Source organism: Ceratotherium simum, chromosome 27 (genome assembly GCF_057802395.1).
Source record: "Ceratotherium simum simum isolate JZ-2026a chromosome 27, ASM5780239v1, whole genome shotgun sequence".
NCBI classification, from domain to species: Eukaryota; Metazoa; Chordata; class Mammalia; order Perissodactyla; family Rhinocerotidae; genus Ceratotherium; species Ceratotherium simum.
This window is the reverse complement of record NC_141926.1, coordinates 9,487,124-9,502,991: the sequence shown is the minus strand read 5'-3', so window position 1 is coordinate 9,502,991 and position 15,868 is coordinate 9,487,124. Positions and strand designations below refer to the sequence as shown.

Below are 15,868 nucleotides of genomic sequence, written 5' to 3'. Positions count from 1 at the left end.
CGTGCCAAGTGCGGTCTCGCCGTTCGATCACCCCGGAGCGAGCGGGATCCCTAGGTGAAGAAGGATCTAGAAATCAAGTTAGGACTTTGGGAGTCAGAAAATGAATAGCACAGTACGAAGGGGCCACAGGAATCACCAGACTAACGCTTCATACCTGAAAAAATTGAGGCTAGAGAGGGGCGGACCTTTCCCAAGGTCCCACAGGCGGGGCAAGCGCAAGCCCTCGCGGCGGCGGCAGGCTAGTGGGCCGCCTGGTCTCCAGCTGCGCAGGAGAGGCCGCTGGCCTCGGCTCCTTTCATCTGCGAGACTTCCCTGGGCGGGAGGAGAGAAAGCAGCTCTGAGGAGTCGCTGCGCAGGAGCAGAGAAAGGCGACCAGAGCCGAGGTGGACGCTCCGCAGGGAGGCCGGTCCGCCGGCTTGGGGATGCTGGCAATTTTTACAGCCGGTTCAAAACTCGGCTCAAGCTGTCCCGGTGGGCCTCGGTCTCATTGTCTGTTAAATGGACCCATTAGCAACTCGGCCACTGCACAAGGTTCCTGGGATCAAGAGAGAGGAACCAGGCGGTGGAGGTAGAACTCTAACATGTTCTTACTCCAGTCACTCCTTTTTGTGAGCTCACCACGTTTCTTGGGCCAGATGTGGCTTCAATAGCTGAGTGCCCCACTCAGTGGACCTCTGGGGACTTACTGCTGGGAGCTGGAAGACTGGCTGTTTTCTGGGTCCCCACTTGCTGAAACTTGGGAGACACAGAAGCAGAGGTGGGGAGGTGAGGGGGCCGACTCTGCTGCTCTCCGGCCACAGCTGCAGGGTGACCACACCAGGCAGGAAGAAGGGCAAGTTCCGCCGTACTGTGATCAACACTGGGTCTCAGGAAGCCACAGTCAGAGCTGCAGGAGCTCCATGGCCAGCCTCGCTGGGACTCGTGCGCCCAGTGGTGGGGCAGAGGGGGGCTTCCTTTCCCTGCCCTTGCATGCACACAGCTGGCAGGAGAGACTGGCACGAGGTCTGAGCTCCGAAATGGAGTTGGAAACTGAGTCTGACCGTGGAAAAAACAGAGCCTCTCCCTCCCTTTCTCCCAGACCTGAAGACTCAAGACAGGTGTAGGTGAAAGAGGGGAAAGGGACCAGTGACATTTATCACAATCCTTACTTAAAAGAAGTGAAAACGTCATTCATACACAAAAATAAGTGGGATTGGAGGCCTGAATTATTCCAGTGTCCGGATTTGTGTGGCTTTAGATTCTGGCAGGGACCCCCAAACACGCACACACCTGAGTACCAGGAGAAGGGGGGCTGTTCTAGAAATTGTCGGGAACGGAAACGCTTTGATTTAGAGGGTTCGATGAGGAGGAACTCGCCCTAAACCGACATGGGATCACAGATCTGAGGTCTTTCTCTATCGAAGCCCGAAATGTAGATTTTTTAAAAAAATAGACTTATTTTTTAGAACAATGTGGATTTTTACAATCCTTTCGCCATCTCGACTTGGGAGCCTGACGCGCTGTGCGCCTGGGGTCCAGGGGAAAGCCCACAGTCGCTGAGCAGGAAGCTCCGGGCAGCGGTGAAGGGAACTCCCCCGGGGCCTGGCGGTTGCAGGCGAGGAACCAGAGCGCGCGCGTGTCGCAGCTTCAGCCCCGGGGAGCCAGCGCCCGGGACCTGGCCCTGGGCGCGCGGCGCGCTCATTAGTGCGGCCCTGGCCGTGGCTCCATCCCATCCTACAAGGTCTAAACACTAGGCGTTGGGGTCGTGGGGACTTCTATCTGTGGTCGGAGCACGTACAACGCCGGCGCGCGGCCAGGCAGGGCCAGGCTGGAAGACCCCTCCGCTCGCCCGCCCCGTCGGGCCGAGCCAGGTCTTCTTGGGGCGTCCCTCCCTACCACCACCTTCCCAGCCCTTCCCCAGCTCGCTGTGCGAGCACTGGTTTAGAACAGGGGCTAAGGGCTGGGCCTTTCAGGGACCCCGGAGAGAACGAAGCATTCCAAGGCCGGAAAAGGGCTGTAGTGCGCGGAGGAGCCCCAAAACCGTGACAATTTCTTGGGGTCCAGGGGTCCAGAGAGGAGGCTTATTAGAGGCGCAGGCTATGGGCTCACCTAGAACAGCGAGGCAGGGGCTCGGCCCCAAGCTCCCCCCATTACAACCTTGCACTGGCTCCTGGAGCCCGGTAGCCCCGAAGGGAGCCCCTGAGCCTGCGCCCGCGCGGGTGGTTGTGCTCTGAATTCCGTGTTGTAAACGCCGTGGTGACGGGCATTGGACTCTGGCTCCGCAGTGGGCCCATTCGGGACGTGCGCCTTGTGTGGGGAGAGGAAAGCTCGGTGGGGAGAGAGCTGAGTAGCCCATCCTTACTCTCCCCACCCCCACGCCCCACCCCCACCCCTACCCCTACCCCTTCTTAGTTTTGGAGTGTTTTGCAATCAGCAGGCGTGACCTGTGTCCTCAAATGGCCCACGATGCACAAGCGGCCACGCTTCGCAGTAACACGCCCCCTCCCCGGGCGCGGGGGTAGTTATTGGCGGAGGGGAGGCGGAGGAGAGAGCTAGAGGCAGAGAAGGAGGGGTAGGGCAAGAGAAGCTGGACCAAGGTGGTGGCAGCCTGGGCAAACCCGGAGGCCTCCTGCTGGACCGAACTCTTTGCTCAGCGCCCCGGAGTTTAGCTCCTTGAATCCTCCAAACAACCCCATTTTAGAGATAGGAAGTAATGGTGAGCAGTCAGGGCACTTGCTGGAGATCAGACCATCCAGACTGGCCCAGCTGGCATCTTAAACGTGGGAGGTGGAGGCAGGAGGAGGTGAGACCCTGCATGTCCTCTCAGGGGCTCCAGACCAGTCTGTCCTGGGTTTTTCTCAATCCCAGGTCCAATTCTTCGTGGAGGGGTGGTGGCAGGGTCAGGCGGTCCCCTCTTATTAATTAACCTCACTTAATTTTCACAAGATCCCTTTGAGGAGTCTTTTTGTCATCAGTTTAGATACCCAAAGTTGCCCTCAGGGAAGTATGATATCCACCATCCATCCTGTGTGTTCTTTTCAAAGTCCAGACTCTTTCTCCAGAGTGGGACCCATCCGTCACTGGCCCTATGAAAGTCCTGCTCCCAGGTCCAGGAGAAGCAAACTCCTTTAGGTCTCAACTCCTGTGTCCCCTCATCTGAGAGGGGTGACCCTACCTCACAGTGAGGGAACTCCTCCACCATCTCCCCTTTGATGGGAAATCATCTTATTTGTGTGGGTCTATGACCTGCATCTGGAGGGTGAGGCCCTGGGCACAGCAGGCACTCAAGAGCTGTTTGTTGACTGACTGAGCAGCCACAGAGGAGGGACCGTATTTAGATAGCTTCTGTGGCAGGCAGGGTCTGGCAGGGTTTAAACTACACAGCCAGCTGAGTGTGGATACCAAGGCGCAGGCGCCCACAAATCCTCAGAGGCAGAGAGGGAGAAGGAGATACCGGGCTCCCTTTCGCTCTGACCTAGTGGCTGACTCCCACGCCCACGACCTACCTGGCCATCTGGATTCCCAGTAGCAGGGGGTCCCCATCAGATTCCCCTGCTGACACGTGAAGGACCAGCTGGACCCCAAACCCCTGCAGGAAGCCACAGGCTGGGCTTGGGACTCCAGGGTGTTCCCCCAAAGTGGGGGGTGGCTTGCAGGATCGGGTGAGACAGACCACCAACGGCTGATAACCTTGGAGGAGCTCAGCCCAGTCTTATACTCCTCTTATTTTTCAAACAAATAAAGCACTTTGTTAGGTCCAGATAAGGGCCACATGCCCAGCGCCTCACTTCTTCAGGAGTATATATGGCTTTACAGTACCTAGACGATTGTTTTTTGTTACAAATCTTACCTTTTTTGGTCTCTGCGTTCAGCCCAAAGTAGATTTTTATGGGCTGAGTGAAAAAACCTCACCCACAGTGGTTTCTAATGGAAGAGCTGGCAGCACCATCGCCCTGGGATGAGGTGGCATGGGGGCAGGGATGCTGGAGGGGAACCTCCCCCAACCTGCCACCTCCACCAGGTCCAGAAGGGGCTTTCAGACCAAATCTCTGCCCCAAAAGTGGAGGCTTTGGGAAATTATAGGAAAAACTACAATGATATAAGGGAACAAGGCTCTCCTGAAGTATCCGGGTATTTGAATTATATGGAAAATTGTCCTGTGTACCTAATGCACTTTTGCATGCGAGGCAGGAGCCTGAGACAAAGCTTTTGGGAGAGCCGGCCAGGAGACTGGTCTGGGGGTCATTACCGAAGGTGTAGATTTCCCCAGGTCACTCAGCCCTAGACTCTTCTAGAAGCCAAGGCACTGTTGGCACTGAGGCAAGGATGGCTTGGCCCAACTGGGAGAAGGACCCAGGAGCAAAGTAAGGACAGTGACCAGGCGCATTTGTCCATTTTCAGAAATCAGAATTCCTGGGTCCTTATTAAATTCTTTCTTCATTCAACCCCTGGGGCTTTTAAATTTTGGTTCTTGCCATCTCTGGTTAAATGGATTCAACTCAGCCACCGCCAGGCCGGCTGCCTGGGTGTCTGGGAAGCAAGGACCCATGGGTGAGAGCCAATGGCTGGCTACTGTGGTCACTGTGGTCATCCTGGGGCGTGGGAGTGGGGCGGCCAGTGACTTCCTGGGGTTAAAGCGACACCACGGTTCACGTGGTGGAGGCTGAGGGGCTGCGATCATATTTGGGGGATGGGGATATGTGGGAATTAGCCACTTCCTTATGGGGAGACCGGGATAAGCTCCTAATTCCTAGAGCCCAGGAGGAGAATTAAAGGTCGTCCCTCTTTTAGCCGCCGAACAGTTTGCCTGGAAGTGTCTCCAAAGCCTCTGGGGGATGGTCCTGGGCCCCGAAGTGCTCTGGGCCGGGGCGGTTTCCTCGCACTAGAGGTGCGTTTTCCGCCTCCTGGGTTCGAGGCCTCCAGAAGCCAGGATGCCCCGGGCGCCCGCAGGGACAGTAGGGGACCCAGGGTGCCTATGCGACAACTCTCCCGGAACCCACTCGCCGCCTCCCGCTTGGAGGGGCTTTGCGGTCCTGGGAATAGTCCCCGAAATTCGCCGAGGCTGGGCAAGGTTCCCGGCCCCTCGCGTCCGGTTCTGGCCTCTGGTCCCGCACTCCCGGCGCAGCGGGCAGGGGACCACTCTGGCCTGCAGTTCTGGGCGGAGGAGAGGCGAACACGCCAGCGGGGCCGCAGCTCACAGGGTTGCAGCCCGGGGTGGGAGATGCACGAGTGGGCCTGGAGCCGGGGGCGCGTTCCCCACGGGGGAGGGGGGGGAATGGGGCGCAGGCTGAGACAGCGGTCACCGGCCTTTGCCACCTCGCGCCGGGAGAGTTGCGATCCAGGTCCCCAGCGGAAGGACTCCAGGCAGCGGTGGGAGGTTCTCCCAGCTGACGCTAAGCGCCTAGCGCTGAAACCTTACTCGGCTTTCTAGCTTCCTCCCTAGTGTGCAGAGAAAAGCCTGGGATCTCTCGGGTCACAACAGTTGAGCCGAGGGCGCAGGAGAGGGAGGTCTGCTGGGCAGGGCCGCCTTTCCCCTGGTGCGCTTTCTGCAACACTGCTGGCCTTCGGGGAGGTGGTGGGGAGCAATAGGAGGCCTGGGGAGGGGCCAGTTAAGCGGAGGGGCTGGGGGACCCCAATTAAGTGACGACAGATACTACCCAGTTACCGCCGAGTATATACGCGGCTCTGACCGCCTTCGGCCCATCCCCCGCCCCGCCGCTGGCTCGTTTGGAGTTTGCCCTCGGGAAGCCCCCAGGTAAACTCTTCCCAGGCTATAGCTCTCGGATTGGATGAGGGTCGGCGCTCCCGGGGCACCTGTGAGGGCTGGGGAGTCCGAGAGATTACGTGAGGTTGAAAAAAGATCTTTTTTTTGCGCCAGAAAAGCTGCCTCCTGGACGGCGAGGGCTTTTCTTCTGTGGTCGCCTTTGGGGAAATGCATGGTTGCCGGCGACGCGGGTAAGGGAGGGTTGGAGTGAGGTGCTTGGGGAATATCTACGGGTCAAATCGATATCCCCGTTTGGCTGCGAGGAAGGCCGATTTCAAAGCAGATTAGATTACTTTGTGGCATTTCAAAGAAAACAGCAATTTCAGAGCCGTGAGCACGTGGGCGACCCACGAGAGCCTGGCAGCCTCAGTGCCCGCCACGGCGCCTGGACCCGAGGCTTCGGCGGGAATTTCTCCTCTGGCCTTTTTCTTTTTAATCGAGGGCAAAGGAGCGACGGTGAGGGTATATACAGACGGTGGCCTTCGGGGCCCGGGAGGCGGCGGGGGGAACGCTCGGGACTCGGGGGCGGCCGGGTCGCCGGGTGCGGAGGTTCCGCGCGCCCTGCCCGGCGCCCCGGCCTCTGGCTGAGCGCTGCCGTTCACCGATTTGCTTTATTCCCACGTCCAGGTTTAGGAGACGCGTGGGGACAGCCGAGCCGCGCCGGGCCCCTGGACAGCGTCGCCAAGGAACTGGGATCGCACTTGCTTCAGGTAGAACCGCTGAGCCGGGGGAGGAGCGCCGCCGCCGCCAACCGCCCTGGCCCGCGCCTGGGTGGGGGCTCCTTTCCGACCCCGCCACCCCAGTCTCCAGGTGTCCCTCCCCACGGAGCTCCGGGCGGATCCATAGGCCGCTCCAGGCTGCAGCGGTCATCCCGAAGCGAGAGGCACCGCCCGGACCTCGGGGCAAGAGGCTCCCCCACCCCGCTCGGAGGGCCAGACCTTAGTGTGCACTCAGTTCAACCAGTGCAACCTCGGGCCAGCCCCAACCCCTATCCCCCCACCCCACAGCCCCAGGGCTCTCTAGCCCCCGAGATCTAGGCCAAAGGGCGCCCCAGGGCGTGGTTAAGTCCTTTCCAACTTTACTTCCCTCAGCAAACTTGTATGGAGAGCTTGCTCCGTGCCAGACGCTTCGCCAGTCGCTGGAGCCAGAGAAGGATCAGGACGCTCCGAGCCAGAGCGCCGCAGCTCTAAAGCGATTGACACTTGTGTGTGTTTGGAGGGCTTGCAATAAAGGAGAGACAGCGTCAATAATAGAATATTACCAGTTGTAATTTATTGAGAGTTTACCAGGGGCCAGATTCTGTTCTAAATCTCACTGTATCTTCCGGCTTCATCATCCACCTAGAGTGGATTTTATTTTTAGCTCCATTTTTTTTCAGAGGAGAAAGCTGAGGCACAGAGAGGTTAAGCAATATGCCTGAGGTCACACAGCAAGTGGTGGAGCCGGGTTCAACCCAAGTGGTTCAGTTCTTGAATGGTCAAGCTTATGTCGTGGTGTGGCCTCTGGGGTCACCTGGCTTAGGGAGGGTACCCTTGCTTGGTTTGTGGTCCGCCTCTTTAGCGCCCCAGCCCAGAGCCATTCAGTCCGCCGTTGGTAAACCGCCCCTGACCTCGGATTTCCCCCGCAGTGTTTGGGGCGCGGGCCGGGTAACCGTGCGCACGAGTGGCCACTTCCAAGTTGGCGGCTGGCGCGAGGCGGATACAGCAAAACCTCGTGCCTCGGAATCTTTCAAATGCCCCTTACAGAGCCTCATCAACGACCCGATTCATTCCGCCCCTCCCGTCATTTGTCTCTGCCATCGAAAAATGCCTACCGAGAGCTATTTTGCATTTCCTCCTTCTATTTTGTGTTTTCTTTAAAAGAAAAAAAAATTTGGCTGCGGGACGCTGTGACTTGGGTCAGGGAGTCGGCCTTGAGCTCCGCATTTCGAAAAAGCAAATCTTTTCAAAACCTTTTGCCCCAAATGCCCTAGTGTGGTTTATTTTTTTTTTTTTAATGCATGCGCTGGGGAAAAGAAGATCCCGGGGAATGTTTGAAACCCGAAGCTTTACAGCATAAAGCGAGCGGTGTGGGAGCCGGGCCGGGTAATGGCGCTCTTGGAGTCTTTCCCGCGCGCCCTGCGCTCTCCCCCAACCCTGGCTTCCAGCCCCGCGCGGTATTCTGCATGTTTGATACTCTTACATATTGTAAGTGACACTAATATCAGGGACCACTAAGTGCCTGGGAACTCCAGTGAAAACCTGGTGGGCAAAGTCAACACCCCTAAGTTTCTCCCACTGTACATTTAATTAATTCTGGAGTGGTTGGTGTGTGGATGGGCGTCTTTGCAGTTAATATACATGCAAGCGCATTAGGTAATTTGAAGCTATGAGGCATACCCAACATTTTCCATTAAGAATATTATTTTTTTAGCTACTGCCGGCAACTTTCAGAATTTAATTATGATAATTTTTTTCTCTTTTACTCATATGGCTAGCTGTCAGATAGTGTTTCATTAAATGTATCTCTTTAATGACTTGGGAGTTAAGCAAGAATACAAAATGTGCCAAAACGTTTATAACTTTAGAAATTGCTGTATCGTTTATATTTTTGAAACGGAATTTAGTTGGGAAAATATTTTGTAACTGACTTAGAAACGTGAAAGTAAGGCTTATAATCAAGATGTTTAATTTCAATCTCGGCATAGGGAAAGCTAATGATAATTTAGTTGGCAAAGAATTTTTGCAGCAAAACTGTTTGAGACAAGAGAGTGTAAGGGTATCTTTCAAGTTTCATTTCTACTACATTCTTTTTAGGCCCCCCTCCAAAAAGGGGGTGGATTTAGAAAAACCCAAAGGTAATCTGGTTTCAATTACATGCTGTAAAAATAGAATTTGTGGCCAGAAATTAATTTGGAATATTTTTTATGGGGGTAGCATTGTGGGTTGTATGGGTCTTTCACCAACTTTATTGCTTTTCTTTGGTTCTGGATCTAAAATATGAATGGGTAAATAAAATGCAGTTTCCTTTTTCAAAAAATAATTTAGTCTTTTTATCCTTGCCACACATAAATATAATCATTACTTTTTTACTTGTCTTAATTACCTCTTATGATTTTACTTTATTTTTTTGAGGGCTAGGCAACTTAGGCAAAATCAGAATATCATTTAGGTTGTTTTAATTTTTCAGAAATTGATACTTTTTCCCCTTGACTTTTGCAAAGGTTATTTGGTCTCTGGCAAATTCTAAATAATTAATTCTGTAGCCATAGTCAGTTAAAATAACCGGGTATTTTATTTTCTGGGGAGTGGTAGTGTTCAGAATTTATTATTCGAATGGTACTTAGGGGTAACTAGCAAGTTGTGGCAAATAAAGCTTATGTCCTAGTGGTACGAACGACGGCCAATTATGACATAAAGTGGGCTGTGTAGTGGTAGATTTTCCCCTAAGTACCATAGAACTCCGGATTTGTGCTAAGTGCTAAAATAACCCCAAACAATAAAGCTACTACATTTAAACTGGGCATGATAGGAATTCTCAAACGTTTTGCATGGTTTTTGTGATGTGGATGTAAGACTGTTTTTAAAGTGCTTTAAAAGCATTTGAGAGCCTGGCCCCGGGAACTCAGCCTTGAGTATTGTAACCTACAATCCTTCCCGTGGCCCTGGGCTCCTTTTTTGCATTTAACATTTTTGCATTTAACAAATACGTGTTGATGATAATATTTTATACATTCCTCCATCCCGATGACAGTACGACTATCAGATTTAGCTCTAATGTGTAACTATCATCTCTTACCCTGATACTTTTTCTTTTACAGACTTTGGATGGATTCGTTTTCGTGGTGGCATCTGATGGCAAAATTATGTATATATCGGAAACAGCTTCTGTACATTTAGGCTTGTCCCAGGTAGGTATTGCCTAATTTTACATACAACCAAAATATTAAATTAAGTGTTGGTGGATCTTGACAGGCTTACCCAACTTGGAAGTGAGTCTGTTCAAGCATCTGCTTTTGTGTATGCACATAATCCAAAATCGCAAAATCATCTTCTCAGGCCATCCCTCGGGGCTTCTCTTCTCCGTGTTACATTTCACTTTTTTCCTTTCTTATTCCTTTGGGATTAATGACCAGTATATCCTTGCAACAGTCAGCCTTGTTCTAAGATTCTATCTGATTGCCTGGATTCTGCTTATAGGGTAACACTGTCTGCCACTAACAAGAGCTTCACAAAGGAGATTTCTCAGTCCACACTTGATGGTCTGCATGTGGTATTGTGAGTTGCTGTGAAAGTGAGGGGAACGCTGGTGCAGAACATGGATTTTATGCAGAATGGGCTTTGGGGAGAGAGAAGTGGGGTAGATTTATGAGTGTTCACATGGAATTCAGGGTAATTTTTCCTGAGTTTTTCCAGTTCAGTGGTTGTTTCAGTAAAGCATTTTATATGCTTGTGATAGAAACTCATAAAACTCAGTTTACTACTGTTTTGCACAGCAAGGTCCTGGTTTCTTCAGAACATTTAAATATTACCGATTTTTCTGGAACGCTCTTCTAAAAGGAGTTCGTCCCTTAGAGGCAAGTGGTGCACTCAGCTTTTTCTCTCCCCATCATGCTGAGGGTTTGGTGGAGCATTTAGCTTCTGTCTGGGCCCATCCCGATGGGGGGCATCTGACTGTTGCCATTCACATTTCTGATTTAACGAGCACGGATCATAGTTCTAAAAGTCTCATTTTTTATACTTATAGGGACTAAATGTTTCTTTACGTTGTGAATTATCAGAGTGCTTTTTTTCATCACAACTGAAGACATACTAGAATTAATTAGATACAGGAAGTGGGCTCCTGGGAGGCACATGAATAATCTGTGTTGCACCAGCCTCCTTCAGAAGTTAAGCCAAAATAAAACATGCCAACTAACATGGCTTGGGTTTTCTCATTGAAAAACTGAATTACCAATTTGGAAACCTGCATCTGATCTACTCCTTTTCTTTTTCTGCCAATATGTTTTTTTAAAGTTGCCATTTATTTATAACCTTCTCTTCCAATGCGTGTATATCCTTACGCATGTCCAAGTAGGTTTCTGTGCCTATGTGTTTCTTATGCAAAGTTCTTTAAAGTGAATCTCATATTAAAATTGTTTGGTGTTTTCTTTTTTCTTCCTCTTCTCTTTCTTAATGAAACCAGGTCTCCCAGATAACATTTACTAAAGCTTGGCTCTTACATCTATGTGATTCACAGGATTAGAGTACTTGTAGAATGGGAAATGCTGTTGGGAACATAACATTTACTATTTTTATATTTCCAAAGTTATTATTCTCTGAATTTCCACCTTGCCCTATTTAGAATTATATAACCCCTTTAGTTGTACCCAGCCTGGTTTCTACTCGACTTGATCTGTGGCTGAGTAACCTTAACCAGACTACTTAACTTTTTCCATCGTAAGTTATAAAACCTTGATTAGTCTGATAATAATGTCACAAACAAAACAAAATATTTCACATATTTTTAAAATGGCTGGTGAAACATATTTTAAAATAGGTACAGGGCCGGCCCCATGGCTTAGCGATTAAGTGCGTGTGCTCCGCTACTGGCGGCCCAGGTTCGGATCCCTGGTGCGCACCGACGCACCACTTCTCCGGCCATGCTGAGGCTGCATCCCACATACAGCAACTAGAAGGATGTGCTACTATGACATACAACTATCTAATGGGGCTTTGGGGGAACAAAGGAGGAGGATTGGCAATAGATGTTAGCTCAGAGCCGGTCTTCCTCAGCAAAAAGAGGAGGATTAGCATGGATGTTAGCTCAGGGCTGATCTTCCTCACACACACACAAAAAAAAGCACAGTCACTGTCATCAAATATTAAATTTATATATGAGCTCCCTAGCAGTCAAAGCAAAAAGGGAAATGAATTCAGTTATATGGTTTTCATTGTCTGATAGGGAATGGTAACCTCCATGAACCATAACTCAAATAATAATGCCTCCTCTACCCCTCTTTCAGGATCATGGTAAGAAACATATCAAAGTGCCCATTTTATGTGATTTATAAACTAGAGAGAGCTACACGAAAGCCAGGCATCACCACCGTTTCATTAGAACTGTACTTCAAATAGCATCCGTTGGTGGGCACATATTAGGGCTATGTAGACATTTGGAATGTCCTGGCACATCATAAGGCACTGTACATGTACCAGGACATTCCAGCTCATTCAGTCAAGCTGCTCAATCTAGCATCCTATGTCTCTCAGTCATTTTTCTCTTTTTATGTGGGAAATAAAATTGTTTATGAACATGATAATTAAAAACAACCAAAATATTGGATAGGTGAAAGATATGCCTCCTGTTCATGATTAACTCCACAAAAGGAAATCTAAGCAGAATCACAACGAAAATGATATCTCCTTTTGGTTGTAATGCAGAAATAAAACTTTGTGTCATAATTTTGAAAGGGGAGGGAGTTATACACTATCATTTTTTAAGAAAGTTGTACAGATGCCTTCTATCTATATGTTGCCAGGTGAAGTGTCAGTTTAAATAAAGATAAGTCTGGGGCCGGCCCCGTGGCTTAGAGGTTGAGTGTGCGTGCTCCGCTACTGGCGGCGGGGTTTGGATACCGGGCACGCACCGGCGCCCCACTTCTCCGGCCGTGGCCATGCTGAGGCCGCGTCCCACATACAGCAACTAGAAGGATGTGCAGCTATGACATACAACTATCTACTGGGGCTTTGGGGAAAAAAAGGAGGAGGATTGGCAATAGATGTTTGCTCAGAGCCAGTCTTCCTCAGCAAAAAGAGGAGGATTAGCATGAATGTTAGCTCAGGGCTGATCTTCCTCACACAAAAAAAGATAAGTCGGACTGGCCGTCAGTGTAGAGCAACAGATTTTGTTCTGATCTCTTGGCGGGACTGTCTTAGTGTCAGTCTCCAGCTACGAAAACACGTTAATGCAGACGTGAGTTCTCGTTAGTGTCTGGGGAGTGTTCCACGGTGAACTGTTTAAATAAGCAACAGCAGTCTTTCCTCTCGAATCTGCCTCCTGTTCACCATTAACTCTGCAGAAGGAAATCTAGGCAGAATCACAATGTGTATTTTTTTCTGTCTTCTTTACTTAAATAGTAAAATGAAGTATTGAATAGGATGTCAAATACCCGACTTCTCTTTTCTTAAAAAAAAATTTTGCACCTTTTAGATTATTTTTATTAGTAGTAAAAAGTCAAGCAAATATGTCAAACACAAAAACTTTATTAAAATAGGCTTAAAGATATTTTTTTAAATCACCAGAAATAAAAGTGTTAGTAAAATTTTACCCAGTAGTCAGAATAACCCTTTAAACAAGTTTTCTGGTGAATAATGATAGGAGTAATAGCTTATATTTACAAAGCACTCTTCCGTGTTCCAAGAACTTTCAATTACCCTCAATAACTATCTCATTAAGTAACAATATCTTTCACATTAATTCGGGGTTAAACTCTATGTTAGTAGCTCCTAAGGAACATAAGCTCCTAGGTTTGCTGTAATTGTGTGATAATTCACATCGAAGTGGTATTTTTTTTTTAAATCTGCATTGTCTAAATAACTACCTGAATTATCTGAGAGTATAAAAATGATTCTTTGTGCATTATAAGGTCATCCCAATGCAAAGCCTTTTATTGCACTTTTTTTTTAAACAAATGTTGGATTAAGAAATCTACTTCATATGGGAGAGTTTATTAGTTTATTTTTGCTTTTAAATTAGTAAACGCAGAGATCCTTGCTGTACCAAAAAGTGAGAGAGACAGCACCAAAATGCAAGTTGTATCCTCAGCCTACAGTCTGAGTGTTGGGAACTAAAGTAAAGCTTCTGGCTTGAAAATTCTATTTGGTGTATGCACTCAGAAATAATACATAATAATTCGTATAGTCAAATTTATATCTATTTGGAAGGGATAGAGTTGGGAAAGCACTCTTTAGCCACACAAGTTTATTAAATGACTTAGTTCCAGGGTTAATGTAATTGACTGACTTATATTTGGAAGAAAGCCCTATGTGTGTCTGCTGTGTATTTCCGCAGACATTTTTAAGTATCCTTGTAGTTTAAATTTCCTTACCAAAGTTGCATACATTATATAGCATCTAGGTAACTGATATACATTTTCAAATAAATATTTGTATGAAATAGCTGTTTATGAGACACATCAAGGAAAATGTAATATTCGAGATTATGGCCGGAAGCTCGCCCGTAAAAATAGCCGTGGCGTTGTTCGGGCCTTAAGACCTAATCCTTTCACTTTTGAAATAAAGAGAAAGGAGAACGTTTTATGTTTGTTGACATAACTTGAACCCTGAAACTCAAACCATTTTATTTTAAATGCTTAATTTACCACAGTCAGCAAAACACCCAAAGCAGAATGCTGTGCATTTTCAGAGTTCTTGGTGACTTTCTCCTTCCGACGACCCAGAATATATCCATTTAGTGTTGTATTTATCATATGTAGTTTTCTTGGCAGGAAGAAAAACTATTCAGCAAAACATTAAAAAGCTCTTAGCAGGAAAGCAATTCATTTTGTAGTTAGCGGGGTTTTATAAATACTAAAATATCACATTGAGGGTCTGTTTTAATAAGGTTGATGTATGAGACCTGGGGAGTTTTAAGCAACAACCGTAATTTTTTTTTTTTTTTTTTTGGTGAGGTAGTCACATTTCTTTCATCATTCAAAAGCACGAATAGATATGTAAATACAGGAAACACCATGTCAACCATAATTTTGAGTCAAGGTCAACACTGTTTTATCATTCCAAAGTTTGTTCTTTAAAAACATTTCCGTTATTTGAAGACTGTTTCACTTCCTAGACAGCCTTAGAGTTTTATAATTGACCCGAGTATTCAGAAAATCAAGCCTTTTAATTCATAGACCTTCACTCTTATTCTTCAAACACACGTGATGAGAATGGGATCTTTGAAAGGAGATGAAGCTACTTTGGGATTAAAACAAGAACTGAATCCCTACAAGCACAGATGCGAGTCTTTTGGCAAGAATATGATGTTTCTCTAAAAAGACATCATTTTTTTCTAAATAAGAACTTGGAGGTAATCAGAATTATCATTTTTCCCTAAAAACGCGGGTCAAGGAGAAATGATAGGCCAACACACACACGATTCTATTTTGTTATTTTTTCATTTTAAAAATAAGCCGTTGAAATAGTGAATCAATGAAAAATATGCTGCCTTATCTATTAGCCTCTGTCGCCCGCCACATGACAGAGCCTCAGAAGGAATGCCTATGGTGCCCTCAGGGAAAAGGAGATTGTCCTGTCCCAAATGGCTGACTTAAATGTCGCTGGTTTATTTAAACGTTTTAAGGATTAACAGGAATGACTTGAATGAAGAATGTCTAGTTTTTATTCTTTATTTTTTTTTACATGAAATCTGGTAATAACTTTATTCATAGGTGAATATCCATTTGGGTCTTTAGGAAAGTGCCAGGTTTGGGAGGTGACTGTTAAGTAGGGAGGTAGGGAGGGTTTCCGTAATAGGATTCCCTCCGTTGCTCCGTTTGCATAATATTGGAAAGAAACGTTCCACGAATAATGCAGAAAATGGAACGGTGAAAGCCATATTAGGGACAAGATTACTTAGCAGGCCCGAAACATAATTTGTTCTGAATAAAAAGACAAGTCACACATCTTAACAAATTGGAAGAACTGGCTGAGAGGAGTGGGATGAATTACTTCACCTCTCGATGGCCCCTTGGTCCCAAGTAAAGAGCTGATGGCCTTGATGCTAATTTGGAATGGTGGCTCCCAGGAGAACTTCTCCATTAAACCACCTGGCTGGGGTTGTCCTGCTGCACGAGGTGGCATGGTCAGGGCTGCCCCTTGACAGAAGATGGTGTTGTCTCTGCTCTGATTGAGAGGAATGGGCCTCCCAAAGAAACAGGCAGTGCCACACACTTAAAACTAACGGGGAGGTGGTTAGGGACAAGGCACTCGCAAGCCTGTCTTTGCTCTCTTAGCTTGCCCTCTCCCCTTGGGGTAGGTCTGAGAAAGAGTTCTGCAGACCCGCCCAAAGGTCTTTGCCATCTAAGGACAGTTTCTCATGCATTTTGAGTTTCTTCCCACACTGGGCTCTGGGGCTCCTACTGGCTGTGATGGAAGTACCATCACT

The 15,868-nt window shown here is 48.2% G+C and overlaps 1 protein-coding gene across 1 annotated transcript in view; it reads left to right on the top strand.

The window, feature by feature from the left end:
• SIM2 (SIM bHLH transcription factor 2) overlaps nucleotides 1–15,868 on the top strand; it is a 47,616-nt gene that overhangs the window by 3,111 nt on the left and 28,637 nt on the right. Inside the window, 2 exon segments of the mRNA XM_087418107.1 lie at nucleotides 6,371–6,453; nucleotides 9,543–9,632. Coding sequence (XP_087274233.1) covers nucleotides 6,371–6,453; nucleotides 9,543–9,632 — 173 coding nt within the window.